Source organism: Macrobrachium rosenbergii, chromosome 48, assembly GCF_040412425.1.
Source record: "Macrobrachium rosenbergii isolate ZJJX-2024 chromosome 48, ASM4041242v1, whole genome shotgun sequence".
NCBI lineage: Eukaryota > Metazoa > Arthropoda > Malacostraca > Decapoda > Palaemonidae > Macrobrachium > Macrobrachium rosenbergii.
The window spans coordinates 34946717-34966610 of record NC_089788.1 but is presented as its reverse complement, the minus strand read 5'-3'; the positions used below and the strand labels follow the sequence as shown (position 1 = coordinate 34966610).

The following is a 19894-nucleotide window of genomic DNA, read 5'->3' as shown; positions in this document are numbered from 1 at the left end:
AAATCACGATAAATAGAAAAAATTCTACCTTCGGTCAACTTTAATTCGAGTGAAATGGTCGAAAACTGCAATTGTAAGCTAAAACACTTACAGTCAAGTAATATTCAATCAATAACCTTCATTTCGATCTATGGTGAATCTTTAAAAAAACTTTTTTTTTACATCTACGTGTTACAAATTCATGCATCATTTTGTGATATTATTTTCTCTGTGTTGCTTTGATCGTTTTACAATTTGTTATATACCAAAATCATCGAAATTTAGTGTACAATACAAAGAAAAAAATAACCCATTAGCTTTAACCGTTTTGCTCGCAGCACGATTTGTATACAATTATATATGAAATTTTTTTTTGCGCTGTCATATATTTCAATATTTATATATGATAATGATATTTTTTTCATTTCTGATGGTTGCATACTAAACTTCAGGCAATGAGAGAAAAAGGAGCCAAAAATGAACTTTTTAATCTTAAAAACTAAGCGTGCTGTGATTTTTTGAAAAAAACTTTTTTCCTCTTCGGCGCTAACTCCCAAACGCCGCTGGCATGCGGCAGACACTTTCGTAAATAGAGGCTCGGCGTTTAAGGGTTAAGGAAGTAATACAATGTAGCTTGCAGTGCATTTTTTCGTTCTTCTTAAACAGTAACATGCAAGAATATCTTGAAGACCTCTTTCAATATTAGCAAATCTTTCCAGGTTCACATCCATCTTACTGAAAAGTTTCAATCCGTGTTCAGTTGTTTTTGTCGTAAACTTTTGCTCTGGCTCTTCTTCAATTTTTTTATCCTCTTCTGCTCTTTTTCTCTCTCCTGCACATTCAATTATATCTTCTGTCATTAGTACTTCATCTTGTACATTCTTGGATATCTTCCTCTTTAAGTTCTAAATCTAAATTTTTCCCTAGTGACAATCTTCTTATTAATTTCCACAATTACTTCATCCTTATCGAAACCTTTAAATGAGTTCACATATGCTTTTAGCAGATTTTCCAAATCCCATTTATACACTTTTGTTCCCTCCTACCACGCCCTTCCAGTGTTCAGAATGGCGTTCAGAACATTGAATTCCTTCCAGGAAGTTCTGTAACATTGAATTCCTTCCCGAAAGTTCTGAGCTCTTTGTCCTCGTTATCTTTAGCCTTAACAGACTGCGCAGACATGCTCTGAAGATAATAGGCCTTGAATGTAGCCATGGCACCCTGATCCATGGGATGTATGAGAGAAGTTGTGTTTGGTGGCAGAAACACAACTTTTATGTTCTCATTAATATGTCTGATGTGCTGAGGGTGGCCAGGTGTATTGTCCAGAATCAGCAGAATTTTGAAGGGGATGTTGTTTTCCCTACAATATTCCTTCACTTCTTGAATATAGCAATGCAAAACCAGTCTTTGAATAGGAGTGCAGTCATCCATGCTTTCTTATTATGGCAGTAATGCACAGGAAGAATATGTTTGCTGATTCTTTCCCTCAGATTTGCTGAGTGATAAATCATGAATGGCTTGAGTTTATACCCAGCCGCATTTCCCCCAAGCAGAAGAGTCAGTCGATTTTTGTATACCTTAAACTTAGGCATCATTTTTGCCTCTTTGTGGATGTAGGACTGTTCAGGTATTCACTTCCAATTCAGTCCTATTTTGTCAACATTAAAGATTTGATCTGGCAAGTACCCATCATCAGCAATGATCATATGCAAGGTATCCTTAAATTTAGCTGCTCCTTCGGCATCAACGCTTGCTGCTTCACTGCTAATTTTCACACTGTGAAAATTATGGCGGGTTTGGAAACACTGAAACCATCCATGACTTGTTACAAAATCTTTGTTGTGGGTCATAGTGTTTCTTTAGTTCCTCGAAAAGCAAGCGCGCCTTTGTTTGAATGGTCAAGAGGCTTAGTGGCATTCGCTTTTGAATCTGGTCCTCCATCCACGTGACTAGTAACTGCTCCATTTCTTCCAAAGGCCCTGTCCTCTTCTTTGTTGTAATCGTTGAATGAACTGAAGCAGATGCCTTTACAGCATTCATTATCTGTTTCTTGTCCTTAATGATGGTGGATACCGTTGATTGCGAGATGCTCATCATGTGTGGTGGCTGTGACTGCCTTTCCTGCAGCATGTTGGTTGATAATTTTTATTTTCTGCTCTAAAGTGATGGAATTTCTCTTCTTCATCACACCACCAGCAGAGACTCACTTGGTTGTTTGGAAGACATGCTGATCTTATACAACTTTATGTTTTAAACAGTTTAAAGTGTACAAAAATCATGCATTAACACAACTTTACACTAGATGGCAAGCGCGAATAAGGGATCAGTTTGGATGAGAGATACGGATTTCCCGGCCTCTCCGGTTAATGTATTGTACATCGCATGCTGCTGCCTGTGCCCATCGCATGAGATTTTAAATATTTTCAATAGTGAAGTAACTCGAGGACTACCTGTATACAGTATAGGCAATCCCCAGTTAACAGCTGGGGTTCCATTCCTGGCCGAGCGCTGCTAGCTGAAAATCACCGATAATTATCGTAATAGATGGCGTTTACAACACTGTAAGTGCCAATAAACTGCTTAACAGCACCGTTAACCGGTTAGCAGTGCCGATAAACCACTTACTGGCACCGAAAATCTGGTTAACATCGTCGCTAGCCAAGCGCCGTAACACCAAAAAGCCATTAACCAATGCCGTTGGTAAGCGGGGACAGCTTGTATATACGGTTGGTCCCTTGTACTTGTGGGTTTAAGGGACCACAACTGCCTGTGAATAGCTGAAATCTGTGAATACTTGAGACCCCTCAAAAAGTGCTTGTAACTGCCTATTTTAATAGTTCAGACACCAAATACTGTATACCTTAAACTATCCTAAAACACCATATTATCATTTTAAAGTCATCTTACAACATTACCCTTAAAAATATATGGCTTATAGTTATGCTTGAATACTTATACAACTCTTACTCTTACTAAGGCGAAAACTAATCAAGTTACCCCTGTATTCAGGCACGCATATTTTCTTTCATACAGTATTCAGGCCTTACTGTTTTCTTTTAATGTATACAGTAGATAGGGGGTAACAGTGGTACAATCTTAATTACAGGGAACAGTTAAGTACTGTATCTAAAAATTTAATTATATATTGAAAAAATATACAAAATAATGAGAAGTTTAAGATTACATAAATCATATGTGAATTAGCTGTGTTGTCCATTGAGTGACGATGAAGATATGACTGCACAGCAAAGCAGTTGAGTTACATCTCTGGGGGGGCGCCTCTTCCACTTCTCCAGGTGTTTCGCCCTCCAATTGCACTTCTGCAGGGGTTTTGGGAAGCTTTGGAGGGTCTTTCTTCATCCGCTCGATGTGGTGATAGGCAGCTGCTGATGCTGCTTCTTCATGTTGGTGATGCATCAGGGGCATTTGAAAATTTTATGGAGAGTTCCATATAAGGATCCCATGCCCCAGTCATCTCCTGCAGCTCCCTGGCTGCCCTCATAATTTGAGATAGATGTTCCAAAGACAGGCCCTCATCCTCCTGCTTGTCCCCTGAACCTGGTGTGTCTTCTACCTCACTGGCAGATTTCTTCAGCTCTTCCAAATCCTGGTCCGTCAGGGGGTCAGAGTGAGCATCAATAAGGGTGCCGACTTCATCCCCGGTGTTGGCATCGAAGCCTTCTCTACTAAGCATCCTCACCAATTGGACTGCCTAATAAATGGCTGAATGTTGAATTTCTTCAGGAGAGATGCCCTTATAATTGTGAACACACTCCAGCCACAACTTCTTCCAGCACGCACAAAGGGTCTCCTTCATATCTTTCAACGATTGGTTGATGACGGTCAGACGTGGCAATCGTGAATTTACGCCAATACTTCAGTGTAAATTCACTGTCAGTGTCCATTTCATTCACAAGGTGCTTAAGGGAGTTCCAGGTGTAGAGTGCCTTGAAGGCCCAGATCACGCCCTGGTCCATGAGCTGGAGGGGAGAGATAGTGTTCACAGGGAGGAACTGGAGCTGGACTTTCTCATAATAAAGATTCAGAGGGTGGCCACCAGCATTATCCATAATCAGCAACACCTTGAATACCATGCACAAATAGTTGAGGTAACCCTTAACTTGAGGGATAAAACTCCAAGTGAACCAGTTAGACGTAAGGACTTTGGTGATCCAGGCCTTGGGGTTGTGCATCCAAAACACAGGCAGCAAGTGCTTTTTCTTGTTCTTGAGCGCCCTGGGGTTTGCAGCCTTGTAAATGAAGCCTGGCTTCAGCATGAAGCCAGCAGCATTGCCACACATGATGAGGGTAACCCTATCCTTCTGGGCCTTGAACCCAGGGGCTCTGGCTTCATCCTTCATGAGGTATGTCCGTGAAGGCATCTTCTTCCAGAACAAGCCAATCTCGTCCATAACGCCCGTTGTGGACGGTAGCCCTTGCTCCTGATGGTTTTCTTGAGTCTTGGAATATTTCACTGCTGCTTCCATGTCTGCCGATCCCACTCCCCCATGCAGAGAAACACTTTTTAGTTGGAACCACCTCTGAAAATGGTGGAACCACTCCTTGCTGGTTTGAAAACCTGTAGGAGCTGATGATGGTCCTGCTTCTTCCTCTTCTTCTTTGGCAGGTTTGTTGAAGCCTAAGAAATCTGCTTCCTCTACGTTGCCGCCTTCTGTAACATTCAAAAACTGCTGGTAGAGTTGTCTTGCATTCTCACAAGTGATGTTGGTGTCGAAGGGGATGTTCTTATGGCAGTCTGATATCCAAAACCCCAAGGCCGACTCCATCCTCACGATGCTCTTATCAAATACAGTGGAAACCTTCTTGGCACTACCGTAGAAGCTAACACTCATGAGCTTCCTTGTCTCTGCCTCTTTCTTCCTGATGTACTGGACGGTACACTCATTCACATTATAATGGCAGGCTACTGCGGCACAACTTTTCCTTTCCTTCAACATATCCAGAAGTCCTACCTTCTCCTGGAGCATCATGACCTCCTCTGGTGCTTAGGTTCTTTGCATTAGAAAGAGCAAACCTTTTAGGAGGCATCTTAGGGCATGATTACACAGATTAACACTGCGAACAGACGCGGAAAATACACAGATGCACAGTGAAACACTTGAACGGTTGAAGGATACGCTTTGAAGTGGCAGAGATGGGGCTTCTGCAGCACATATGTATACATCTGCACGAGAGAAAGTCTTGGTGGTACTCAACAAATCAGCGCCAAGGAAAATGAAGGCGCTCTTGGATTGGCTGCTTTGCAAATGCCAGCCATTAGCGTGTCAAGTAGCATTGCGCCTGGGTATTTCAGCTTCCCAATATGCATTTTCCTTTCGCGATCACTGTGTTTGGAATTTCCAGGGGTGGTTTTGGGCTGAACATTTTTGAAGAAAAAAATACATTTTATTAATATTTTGCTGTTTACATTAACCCTTTAACGCCGAAGCCCTATTTTCAAAAACGTCTCCCGTATGCCGGCGGCCTCCGAGAGGTAGCGCCGAAGCGGAAAAAAGTTTTTTCAAAAATCACTGCGCGCTTTAGTTTTTAAGATTAAGAGTTCATTTTGGCTCCTTTTTTCTCATTGCCTGAAGTTTAGTATGCAATCATCAGAAATGAAAAAAAATATCATTGTCATATATAAATATTGGAATATATGACAGCGAAAAAAAAAACTCGTATATAATTGTATACAAATCGCGCTGTAAGCAAAACTGTTAAAGCTAATGAGTTAAATTTTTTTAGTTGTATTGTACACTAAATTGCGATGATTTTGGTATGTAACAGAATGTAAAACGATTAAAGCAACACAGAGAAAATATTATCACAAAATGATGCATGAATTCGTAACGTGCGGACGTAAAAAAAAGTTTTTTTAAAATATTCACCAAAAATCAAAATATTGTGCTAGAGACTTTCCAATTGTTCCAAAATGAAGGAAATAGATTGAATATTACTAGACTGTAAGTTTTTTTAGCTGCTTACAATTGCATTTTTGAACCATTTCGATCCAGTTAAAGTTGACCGAAGGTTGATTTTTTCTATTTATCGTTATTTATATGAAAATATTAAAAAACTGTGAAGAGCTAAAGGAATGATTTATTTTTTGTTGTATTCTACATGAAATTGCACACATTTTGATGTATAACACTTTATGTAATGAATAATATGAAACGCCGAAAAAATTACGGCAAGCTGAATCAAGAAATGCACGGATTTTCAGCAGAGTCCGCGCTCGCGGAGCGAAGGAAGAAGTTTTCTTCAAAAATTCACCAAAAATCGAAATATTGTGCTAGAGACTTTCCGTTTGTTGCAGAATGAAGGCAAATGATTGATTGTTACTAGGATGTAAGAATTTTGGCCTACGGTTGCTTTTTTCGATCATTTCGGTCGAGTCAAAGTTGACCGAATGTTAAAATTTTGTCAGTTATCGTGATTTAAATGAAAACATTAAAAAACTGTGAAGAGCTAAATGAATGATTTATTTTTTGTTGTATTCTATATGAAATTGCGCACATTTTGATGTATAACACTTTATGTAACGAATAATATAAAACGGCGAAAAAATTACGGCAAGGTGACTCAAGAGATGCACGGATTTTCAGCGGATTCCGCGCGCGCAGAGTGAAGGAAAATGTTTTTTTCAAAAATTCACCAAAAATCGAAATATTGTGCTAGAGACTTTCCATTTGTTGCAGAATGAAGGTAAATGAATTATTGATACTAGAATGTAAGAATTTTGGCCTACGGTTGCATTTTTCGATAATTTCGGTCGAGTCAAAGTTGACCGAATGTTAAAATTTTGTCAGTTATCGTGATTTCAATGAAAATATTAAAAAACTGTGAAGAGCTAAAGGAATGATTAATTTTTTTTTGTATTCTACATGAAATTGCGCACAATTTGATGTATAACACTTTATGTAACGAATAATATGAAACGGCGAAAAAATTACAGCAAGGTGACTCAAGAAATGACATGATTTTCAGCGGATTCCGCGTGCGCGGAGCGAAGGAAAATTTTTTTTCTCAAAAATTCACCAAAAATCGAAATATTGTGCTAGAGACTTTCCGTTTGTTGCAGAATGAAGGTAAATGAATGATTGTTACTAGAATGTAAGAATTTTGGCCTACGGTTGCGTTTTTCGATCATTTCGGTCGAGTCAGAGTTGACCGAATGTTAAAATTTTGTCAGTTACTGTGATTTCAATGAAAATATTAAAAAACTGTGAAGAGCTAAAGGAATGATTTATTTTTTGTTGTATTCTACATGAAATTGCGCATATTTTGATGTATAACACTTTATGTAACGAATAATATGAAACGGCGAAAAAATTATGGCAAGGTGACTCAAGAAATGACATGATTTTCAGCGGATTCCGCGCGCGCGGAGCGAAGGAAAAAGTTTTTTCAAAAATTCACCAAAAATCGAAATAATGTGCTAGAGACTTTCTGTTTGTTGCAGAATGAAGGTAAATGATTGATTGTTACTAGAATGTAAGAATTTTATCCTACGGTTGCGTTTTTCGATCATTTCGGTCGAGTCAAAGTTGACCGAATGTTAAAATTTTGTCAGTTATCGTGATTTCAGTGAAAATATTAAAAAACTGTGAAGAGCTAAATGAATGAGTTATTTTTTGTTGTATTCTACATGAAATTGCGCACATTTTGATGTATAACACTTTATGTAACGAATAATATGAAACGGCGAAAAAATTACAGCAAGGTGACTCAAGAAATGACATGATTTTCAGCGGAGTCCGCGCCGGCGGAGCGAAGGAAAAAGTTTTTTTCAAAAATTCACCAAAAATCGAAATATTGTGCTAGAGACTTTCCGTTTGTTGCAAAATGAAGGTAAAGGATTGAATATCATCAGAATGTTAGATTTTTTGCTTATCCAAAAGAGACCAAGTAAAAATATATATATATATATATATATATATATATATATATATATATATATATATATATATATATATATATATATATATATATATATATATATATATATATATATATATATAGATATAGATATAGATATAGATATATATAGATAGATAGATAGATAGATAGATATAGATAGATATAGATAGATATAGATAGATATAGATAGATAGATACATATATATATATATATATATATATATATATATATATATATATATATATATATATATATATATATATATATATATATATATATATATATATATCTATATATATATATATATATATAAATATATCTATATCTATCTATATCTATATCTATATATATATATATATATATATATATATATATATATATATATATATATATATATATATATATCTATATATATATATCTATCTATATCTATATCTATATATATATATCTATATATCTGTATATATCTATATATATCTATATATATATATATATATATATATATATATATATATATATATATATATATATATATATATATATATATATATATATATATATATATATATATCTATATATATATATCTATATATATATATATATCTATATATATATATATATATATATATATATATATATATATATATATATATATATATATATATATATATATATATCTATATATATATATATATATCTGTATATATATATATATATATATATATATATATATATATATCTATATATATATATATATATATATATATATATATATATATATATATATATATATATATATATATATATATATATATATATATATATATATATATATATATATATATATATATATATATATATATATATATAGACATTCATACATACACACATATAAATTATATTGTTTTTTACTTTGTTACTAAAAACATAACTAAAAGGAATGGTTGTGAAAACTTTGTTTTTGCATAAAACGAAATAATATACAAAACACCAATGAATACAGATATATAAAAACTTGTAATAAATATAAAACTAAAAATAAATTCAATGCAGAATACTCACTCGTAAATATAAAACTAAAAATAAATTCAATGCAGAATACTCACTCGTAAATATAAAACTAAAAATAAATTCAATGCAGAATACTCACTCGTAAATATAAAACTAAAAATAAATTCAATGCAGAATACTCACTCGTAATCCTGACTCTTCGTTCTGTTCTTGTTTTCTCCCTCCTCCATTGAAGAGTCTTGCATTTTTTTCCTCCTGACATGACGAGGCACAAGTGGAGGAGGGAGACGCGCGCCCTTACTGCTGGTGGGCCGCACTTCGGCGGCTCGCTGCACCCTCCGGTGTCGCTCGGGCAGGCGCACTCCAGTATATAACCGCATTGTGGTATTTGCAGTTACACTCTTCAAACCTGCAAAGTGCTACCTTCCAGGTGCGACACACGTACCGGCTCTCTCTCCTTTTGCCATTCATATGGCACACCCAACACTGTTTCTGTTTGCCCACTTCTATTAGCTCCAGTGTGTGATCTCCTGGCTGCAGCCGACACACAGGGTCGGCTACCCGACGGGACACTGGAATTCGAGGGGCGGCGGCATCATCAAGGTCGGTGGCAGCAGGGGGGGCGTCGGCAGGATCAGGAATTCTGAGGTCGGGGTACCTAGCGACATCTGCCCTTTCCTCTTGGGGCAGAGCTGGAGCTCGGGGCAGGGGGGCGGCGTTGGAAGGCCACTTCTCTGGATCGAAGTTTATGAGGGCATTCCCAGCCACCTCAAGAAACTGGATGTGGGTCAACCTCCGAGCGTCTGAATTATACCCACAGTAAATGATGTAGGCATTCTGGAGGGCCAACTGAAGGAGGTATTTGAGGAGCTTCTGTGTCCACCTCCCTGGTTCTCCTGGCAAAGGGATAATACTGTATGAGTTGATCAAAGAGATCAACTCCTCCCATGTGCCTGTTGTAGTGCCCGATGACAGTAGGGCGTTGGACACTGAAACTCCTCATACGTAACTTTCGGCCCTGCCGGCGTGTCTTCTTCCGCTGAATGATCTCTTCTTGGATGGGCTCATGACTCGTCGTAATCATGGTCACGAGTCGGACCCCTTCCAACAGATGACGAAGACATCTCCCTTCCACCGCCACTCTGTCTCTCCTCTTGCAAGATGTTGCGGGTGGCTAGCAAACCTCTTGAGGACATTCGGGCCCCACGCACCAACCGAAGGGTACCACTGACGTGCACACCTGCTTCATACAGTTCCTGGGCCAGGGATACCGAGTTATAATAATTATCCATAAACAGGTGGTATCCCTGGTTACGAAAACGATTCACAAGACCGAAGACAGTGTCACGCAGCATGGAGAAGACCCCAGAATACACCAAGAAGTCCACGACGTATCCAGTGTTGGCTTCCGTAATAAAAAATAACTTTACACCATATTTCTTTGGCTTCTTCGGGTTGTACACTTTTATACTTAGACGCTCTTTGTATGGCATCATACCCTCATCCAAAGAAAGGTTCTTGGAAGGAACCACGAGAGTCTGGCACCGTTCACGAATGAACTCCAACACTGGGTGGACTAAGATGAATCGGTCGGGGTTATTCCGGGGTATAGCCCTTCGGTTGAAGGCGTTGAAATACCTGTCCAATGCCAGGAAACTATCACGGGACATAATGCCGGCCACATTGGGCGTACTTAAAAAAAATTCCGCCTCCAATATTGCCTGACGTCGGCAGCAAGCATCATTCCAAAAAATATGTGGAGCCCCAAAAAATGCGCCATGTCCGTGAGGTTGCAGCTCCGCCAGCGATGCGACAACGTCGTCTGCAGTTCCTCACGGCAGTACCGAGCGTAATCTGCCGTCTCCGCAACCAGGAATTCCAGCAATTCCCGCGTCAGGAAAAGCTGAATGAACCCCAGTGCCGTGAGAGGCACAGGGACGGTCAGTCCAGGTACTGCCATGAATGGGTGCATGTTAGGTGGGGTGGCGTCCTCCAACCACCCCTCATCACTTTCGGACGAACGGCCTTCACCCGAGCTGCCGCGACGTTGCGACCTTCTACGGGTTTGCGCTCGCGCACGTGCACGGGCACGTCTTCGCACTCCCACACTCCCAGCTGGGCCGTCTCCTTCACTTTCGCCATCACTTTCGGTATTGTCCCCATCAGCCACAATCGGGGCATCCTCCTCCTCCTCCAACTCACTCTCTCCCTCATACGCACTGAAACCACTAAACTCCAGTTCACTTTCCTCCTGTGGATCACGTATGGACATTGGGGCCAAATACTCATCATCGCTGACATCAGGCATGATGTCCTCATCGCTAGATGACCAGCTACCACCGAAATCAGGACTTCCCACCTGCTCTCGATCGAGCTCCAACAAGTATTCGTCTATGTCCTTTTGTTGGAGGCCTCCCAAATGTTTTCGGATCCCCCTCAGGACACCCCGATGCTTCCTAGGGGTCGTAAAAGGAACGGGATGTGGTCCTTGGTCGCCATAGGTCACATGTGGGCGAACAACACGCCGCTGAGAAGCTGGGTCACTTTGGTTGCTGGGTCCTTCTCCAGCATCCCAGTCTAAAACTCGCCTCACACGCTCACTTCCGACAGGCAGTATGCGCCTTTCACGGTCCTGATGCCTTTGTGACATCTCTGCAAACGTCCTGTTGCAGCACGAATATGCTAACACTTGCCAAAGTTCTGCAAAACACGTCTGCGTCAAAATATCGCTCCCGCAAGGTGCTGCTCTGATGCTGTTTGGTGCGAGAAGGGGGGATTTCGCGCATGCGCGTCTGGGTGACGCTCAGAAACAAAACAACAGCTGGATCCGTGAACTCCCAGCATCCGCCAAGGCGCGTGATCTGAAACCTTCCGCAAACTAGGCCTATAATTATTTTTCCGCGAATATTTAAAAAAAGCATTTTCAGTCGACGTTTGCTACGTCCACTCGGCATTCAACAGACAATTTTAGTCGACGTTTGCTACGTCCAACAGGCGTTTAAGGGTTAATATTAATATTTGAAAATTAGTAAGTAATTTTTTATAAAAAATGTATTTAGTCACAAAAGTACAGTAAAATGAAAATACTGTAGAGTACTGTAGAACGACAGGACAGGTTCCACAGATGTAAACAAACCTAACATTTCATTCGGAGGTGGTCCCGCATTCTACAAACCACCCACATTTTAGATATGTGCTACTGTCATCCTAAAACACTTGAATATCATTTCAGAATCATCTTACAATACAGCAGTATCAATAAAATGTACAGTATGTACAGCACACGATGCACAAAATGTGTTGTTATGCACAGTACCCTGTACTGTATACAATGCACAAATTAACCAGCATCTCAGTTCAGCTGCCCAGCTCACTGCGTATACCTCTGTTGTTCGTGTGTTCTGTATCAGTGCTGATTTCATGCATCTTTTTGAATTGTGCCCTAAGATGCATCCTAAACAGCCTAGTCCTTCTAAGGCTTCTGGCAAAGAGCCTAAGCACTAGAGAAAGGTCACTACACTCAAGAAGAAGGTAGGACTTCTGGAAATGTTGAAGGAATGGAAAAGTTATGCTGCAGTAACCGCCTATTATGGCGTGAATGAGAGTACCGTCTGGCAAATCGAGGAGGAAGAGGTTGGGGGGAGAATGCTGTTTGCAAGGATCCTTGGTGGAGATGAAGTCGCCACCCTCATTGATACCCACTCGGACCAACTGACGGACTAGGGTTTGGACGAACTGGCAAAGTCTGCTGGCAAGGAAGAAGATGCGGCAGGTTCAGGTGACAGGGACGAGGAGGAGGATGAGGGCCTGTCTTTTGAACGTTTGTCCCGAATTGTGAGAGCAACTGGGGCAGGGGATCCTAATATGGAGTGCTCCATAGGCTTTTCAAATGCCCTTGATGCATGCATGGGGCCTTATAATAACCTCCTTGTCAGCATGAAGAAGCAGCAAGAGCAGCTGCCTGTCACCGTGAAGAAGGACCTTCCAAAGCCTCCCGAAGCCCCTGAAAAGTATAGATGGTGGACGAAGCGCCTGAAGAAGGGGAAGATGCATCCCCAGCGGAGTTGCAACTCCTTATCTTTGCTGTGCAGTCATAGCTTCATCATCATTCATCAGACTGCACATCATCTTCAGTCAACATTCATCACTGGTGAGTAATTGTATGATTTACAAAATTAAATAATATTTGAAAATTAGTACAGGTGGTCCCCAGGTTACGTCGGGGCTTCTGTTCCTGAAGCACAACATAAGCCAGAACACTGTATTAAAAAATTGCAAAATATGAGAAATAACATGATGAAAGCCATACCTTTAATCCTTTGGTTGTCCCAGTTGATTTACCTTGCTTTTGGTGAGGTGCATCCTTGATCTTGTAGAATTTCCTCCAAAAATGTACAAATATTCTTGCATTACTTACAGTGCACTGTCAGACTGTCTTTTAATAAAAAATTTTCTTTCTGGTTTGCTCTGTTTTGTAGATTGCATATTCATCAGGGATTGCTAACTGATGAAGGTCAGTTGGGTCTGGAATAGGGACACTAATTTTATTCGGTTTCCGTGTAATAGTTTCCATGTAGAGCAGATGAACGCGGTAGCGACCCATGTCCCGCTTGGGAAACATTAGCCAAAACTTCCATAACTACTACACTTGGGTATTCCATTTTCTCTTCAACTTTCATTTTAACTTTTGAAATCATCTTTGCCGCTTCTACTCTTATTGGTGAAGAGTCATGGGTGTGAGTACTTATGATTTTGAGTATTTATGATTTTCACTACGTTTCCAAATCTTATGTGGATTCATGCTTTACATATGCCGAGGTGTTCACATTGCCAAAACATCAAATCACAGTCGGTTTTACTAAATATATAAAAAATGAACAAATATCCATTATGTGAAAACATCTCTTTGCCTCACTGACTTGAAACTCCCTCCATTGTAAAGGCTTTTTGGAATAATTTTAAACTGAAGTTGCCAGCATCGAAATGTTAGTAGTGACTAAAGTTGTAGTTATTTACTGTTTTTGAAATAAAGGTGTTGCTTAGTGAACTTTGATTTTTAGCATCAGTTTGTTCAGTCAGTGAGTTTGCCAGCAAGTAGTTGGGCCGCCGATGAGTGGGCGGTGATGAGATGGCAGCGATGAGTTGTACTAGACCTGCTTCCACAGACTTGAGTTTTCTCTTTGCAGCTGGATCTTTGGTAATTCCAGCGAGCTTATCAGTCATATGTAATTTATCAGCTGCAGTAGCAGTTCAGTTCTGCCTTTGCAGTGTAAGAGGCCTCAGCGGCCAAAATTGGTTGACAAGCAGAAATGAGTGCCTTGGTCCGTGCTTGTGATGCAACACCCAGCTCTTGTTTTTCCACAGCTTGGGCCTCTTGTGGCATGCATCTTCCCTCAAATGCCTTAAAACTTGCATGCAGAAATCCTTGTAACAGTCTGCCCTTGTGGTACGAATTCACGATGTACTCCCCAATAATTAAAAAAAAAACAGTTAACATCGCCTTCATGTTTGATCGACTCATGCGTGCTTGTTACAGTCAGGGTGACATTTGTCCAACCCACTGCAAAGATTGCACCTTGGTTTCCAGTTTGCAGCCATGAACCCAAGTTTTTTCTCCTGTGATAATGGTTTTCATTAAGCTTTCATCGGTATTGGTACGATCAAGCAGGTCTCAGCTGGTGTTGACACAGTTCTCATTCTGATCATTGGTCAGCAGACATGGCATGAGTTTTGCAGAGACGCAATGCATGCCAAGTTTTTCAGTCAAAACTTGGTCACAAGCCACTGGTAATGCTGACTTCCTCAGCAGCCTCTCTGCAGTCAAACGATGATTTATGTGAATCGCAGAACAGCTTCGATGTTTTCATAATTTTTTGAGGTCGAAAGTTGTCCCAATCTTGAATTTTCCTTGATCAATGTTCTGCCCGATTGAAAATGCTTAAACCAGTCGTGACATTGCAGATGACTCATACAGTCCTCCTCATAGGCCTGCTGAAACAAAGCCCACATTTCAGTAAAAGTTTTGTGGATCTTAAAGCAAAATTTCACAAAAACATGCTGTTCCATAAAGTCTTTCATCTTTACTTAGCAGGGCAGTCCCTATACGTGCTATTTCCACAGGTCAAGGCCAGTAACAGTGGTTGGTTCCACGCTTTAGACCGGTGTGTTGTGTTACCAAATGTTGCCGCTAGGTTTCACCACTTGTTGGAGCTCAATCGGTGCAATGGTTCGTGCGCTATGAGAAAATCTGATTTTTCTTTGAACAGAGCTTGTATATAGAAACATGGCATTACAGCAAGTTAGATATAATGTATAGGCAATTCTAGGATTCCTTCATCCCTCCCCCTCCCCTTCCTTATTCTGCATTGTGGATTGTTATTATGCAAGAAGTTTACGGTAGCTTGTGGTATAATAAACAAGATTAGGTATAAAATTTCAATTGGTGCTTCCAGTAAGTTTGATTTTTCTCATGAACTTTATATTTTCAGATGTAGTCACAATGAGTATATGCTGAAGTACTTACAAACCCAGTCATCACTGCATAAGATGCATCAAGAAGTTGCAAAGAAAGAAGAACCAGAAGACGTGGAGATGAATAACATTGTTCAGTCAGATGCTGAAAGTGAAGAGCATATTGATGACCTTTTTCATGATATTGAAGCAGAACCTTGATATAAATTACTGCGTTTATGTTTATATTCTTGCATTATCATTCTCATCCATTTAGAGAAACTAAGTGAAATTTAGCAAATTTGATGAGAAAACTTTATCACAGACACTTCACCTTCTCTGAATTGGTTGCAGCCATTTAATGTGGACTTGGATAAACAATAATATATATTAGCTTTCATGATCAAATGTTTACAACACCGTGCTGTAAGTAACAAATAGCAGTGTCGACAGTGCAGTTTCAATGTACAGTATGTGCAAAGCACATTAATTGGTAAAATTGCCAGATTCCTTCATTAGAGAGAGAACATATCTTTGAACCAGGTGCTTGGGGAAAATGGGTGTCATTTCTAAGAAAAGCTTCCTTATCGTAAGATACAAGATGATTTTGAGGTTGAGATGTACTGTATAGTATATGACTACTCCAGATCCATGTTGCTATTTTGTCACAAGACAGACTTTCAACAATGGAAGAAGGCTGTCAAACGATTACTTAACCTGTTTGCATCTGATATACTAAATGACAAGAAATGTATGTTTCACACAAAGAAGCTACCATTGGAATTGGTTAGCTTGAAGAGGGACAAGATGTCATAACTAGGATAACAGTGGTTTTCTGTCAGTAAACAATTGCCTGGAAGACACATGGCTTCCTCTTAGAACATTCCTTATTGGAGCTGTGGCGAGAGGGCTCTCAGCCTAGAAATTTTTCTGATTCAAATCTAAATGTCTCTCGGTACCTTTTCTCTCATTTTACTCAAACGCTTTCGAATATTATAAGCTTTCTTCCATCATGCTGTCCTACCATTCCAATGTTTCTTTATTTTCTTGATTATCAAGGAATAACGTTGCTGGGAATGGAGTTAATTTTTAAAGCCAATGAAGAGTTTCAAGTTATGAACAAATAATGTAAAAAAAAAATGAAGAGTTAGGAGATAAAGAAGACTAAATCTGCAGTAAGAAAGAGAAAAGTGAGAGACACGGATATCAAGCAATAGTCATAATAAGGCATTTAGAACAAGTTAGATTCAACAACAGTAGGATAGAATGGGCACTTTGTGGTGCAGCCTTAAGAAATTTTAGGAACAAAAAAGTGACAATTATTGGATCAATGCTCACATTACAGAGGAAACCAAAGCTAGCAACTTGGAAATTACAGCTACAGCTGTTTCATATACAGCAAATTTATTCAAAAGAAACTTTTTACCATGGAATGTGATCTTTCAGTTTGGGAAGAACTCGGATCTATGCTCATTCATGCTCAATCAAAGACCCAATCTTGTATGTCAGAAAGGAGCTGTCAATATGGGACTAAATTTAAATTTCAGTTATGGGAGGGAGTTATTTTCAGTAGAGTGGTATGAATTACGGAAATTTACAGGAAATGATAGCTATGTGCCTAGTAAAAATATAGATGGTACAAAGATCCTGAAACTTCATTGAGTTTGAGGATGCCTCTCTAGCCTGCAAGTACAGAACAGTAGCTCTCACTGGTTGTCTGTAAGCTGATGGAAAATTGATTAACACCAGCTGTATATGACATGGGAAACTAAAACTCAGCTTCAGTATCAAACAAAGAAAATTTAGTAAGGATTTGCAAACAGTGTCAAACTAAATATATTTTATATAAAAAACCATATGATACTATTTAGCATTTTGCGATTATAAAGCATCTATTTAACACAGGTATACAAGGAAATATGGTAATTTTAATTTTTGTTTTTCATCAGAGATGCATAATAGTAAGGGTTGGAAATTGCATTTCTGATCCCTTCCTACAAAAAGAAATCACAGGATATTGTTCTCAGTATAACGTGTTTTGTTGGTGCCGTTAACAGTATTCTAGAGAAAATAGTCCACCTGTAAGAGGTTCTTTATTTATAGATGATGTTGCAGTACTGTATACTGTACAGGATATAAAATGCTTATATGCAAAGGCCTATTGATCCAGTAAACTAATGACCAGAAATATTTTACCCTATGCAAAATAAGATTTATATGAATGATTTTTTATGGAAAGCTGACAAGGTCAAGCCACGTAGATTAGCTAAAAGTAATATAGAGTTTTAGCTGGGCTGCTGACAAAATATCTCTACCAATGCTAAAAATTCATTAAGTAGATTTTCACTTCAAAATCAAGACTAAAGGAACTAGGTGCAGTTTATAAAATCGGGTGTAGAATCTGCATGGGAGCTTTCAGAATTTCTCCTGTTGAGAGCCTCCATTTAGATTTGCATGAATTACCATTAGATTTAAGAAGGCATTAGCTAGGGTTTTGGTACACCTTGCTACTGAAAAGCTCAAAAGAACTGTAACCTCTAAGAGCTTGACAGAATGTGATTCAAGAAGGATTAGAACAAGATCATTGAATCCTTTTCAAATCAAATGATAAAATAAAAACTCAGAAAATCCTTAAAGTAGATCATCAATTTCTCCCTGTTTTATTTGCACTAAAAGTTTAGCGTAAAAAGCCCATCAGATGAAGAAATGAAAAGTAATTTTTAGAACATGATAATGAATACAAAAGTCAAAAGAGAATTTCAGCTGACAAATCAAAATCCCAAGATGGGGCAGATTGTGCAGTAGTATGTAATGGGAAATCTGTTGCTAAACTATCAGACTTCTCTTCAGTTAGCAGTGCTTTGAAAATTATGCATAAGAAAAAATGTAGCATTGCTGTTATTTATAGAGACTAGAGATGTCTCTTGGAAGCATTGAAAAAGGTTTAAACTCTTTTTCACTCTCTGATCCATTGGGCCCTTAGCTACTGTACTTCCACTTTTTAGCCTTGTATTCTGCCTCCATTCCTTCTAACTTTCTTTAGTCTTGCTGTCAAACACCTCCAACTGTTACCTCTTAGTGTAAGTGTGGGTTTTTCCTCCAAGTTCCACCTTTAGGTTCCTAAACTTCATTTCCTTTATTTTCTGGATCTCTGTCTTATTGTCCAAATACTCCAACTCCCTCTATTAACCATCGTAAACACTGAATTACCAAAAATGCCTTAGTACTTGGCTTGATAGTCGAATTTCCTAAATCATTCAATCCTCTGATTCAGGAAGCTTAGGAGTGGTTCTTTCTACTCTCTGTTAGGGACAAATCATGTCAGTATTATTTAGTGCCCATTCAAACAGGAACAAAGAAATCAACTAGATGGCAGGGAGGCTAAAGGTGGCACATGATGTAAATTTTTCATAAGTTGTTCCACACTGTGATACCCCAGATAGATGGCAACAGTGGTGGCCATCATCCCTACCAAATAATGAAAATACTGTACTGTATAGGATTTGAGGAGAAACAGGCTTCTGGGTATCTAGCCCCCAGATCCTTGACTCATTGCCAATGACCGCTGGTAACAATCTTACGCGCAACAGGATAAAATTACGAATGACCTGATATGTAGACAGTGTATCAAATGTTTAAGACTAGTATTTTCAGTGCAGCTGACAGTCATTTAGCCACATCAGATGCTGCTGCCACCTTTCCTTTCGTTCAGGTAACATGGTTGCTCTCAGCATCCCAAGTTGCAGGTGCAAAGCTGCTGTAGACAATTATTGGAATGATCCATTGGATGAACTACCACTTAGACAGCGAGGAGGTTAGCTGATATATCTATGGAGAATGATGGAATTACCTGAATGACGAAACTGACTATCTTAAAATTACAACCAGTTTTCTTCTGTTAGCAATACGCTTTAAATTGTTATTTTTTCAAAACTTTCCACGACTGCTCTAATGTTTTATTCAGATTGGAGAGGAGAATCGAGCAGGTTCTTGGAAGTTCTTGTTTGTATATATATTAGAAATATATATTTACAATTACACCACTGGATTTCTTTACCATTTTAGTGACTCATGCTATTATCAGATTTTTATGAATAATAATAATAATCATCATCGTGAAACAAGCCATTGTTCCCATAGTCACAGGAAATAGACCTCTGCTTTCACAGTGGTAGCAAATTGTTACCACTGATTCTGCTGTTTTAGCAAAAATCCTATGCTTCTGCAGTTGTAGCATAAAAGCCACAGCTATCACAACCATTGCAAAGCTTCTATAGCTGTAGCAAACAAACCATTGCTTCTGCAGCTGTTTTGATTTCAGTTTGAGCTTAAAACAAGCTCCTTTATAACGTCATGCTCATCTACTCCCCATCATTCCACCAACAGACACAATGAAGTCGGAGATGTTTTTTAGGTGAGTGAACGTGAAAATTAAAGTTTTGACCTTGTCTTATGAGTTATGAGTGTTTATAATCGGATAAATCAAAGTGAATAGGTTAATATTTGACCTTCAGTAGAGAAATACATTAT

General features: G+C 38.8%; 1 protein-coding gene across 1 annotated transcript in view; it reads left to right on the top strand.

Moving 5' to 3' along the window:
- LOC136831338 (periodic tryptophan protein 2 homolog) overlaps positions 1-19404 on the top strand; it is a 283085-nt gene extending 263681 nt beyond the window's left edge. Inside the window, exon 19 of the mRNA XM_067091632.1 lies at positions 15403-19404. Coding sequence (XP_066947733.1) covers positions 15403-15586 — 184 coding nt within the window. The 3' untranslated portion in view covers positions 15587-19404. The remainder of the gene's footprint in view (positions 1-15402) is intronic.
- Positions 19405-19894: the final 490 nt, after the last annotated feature.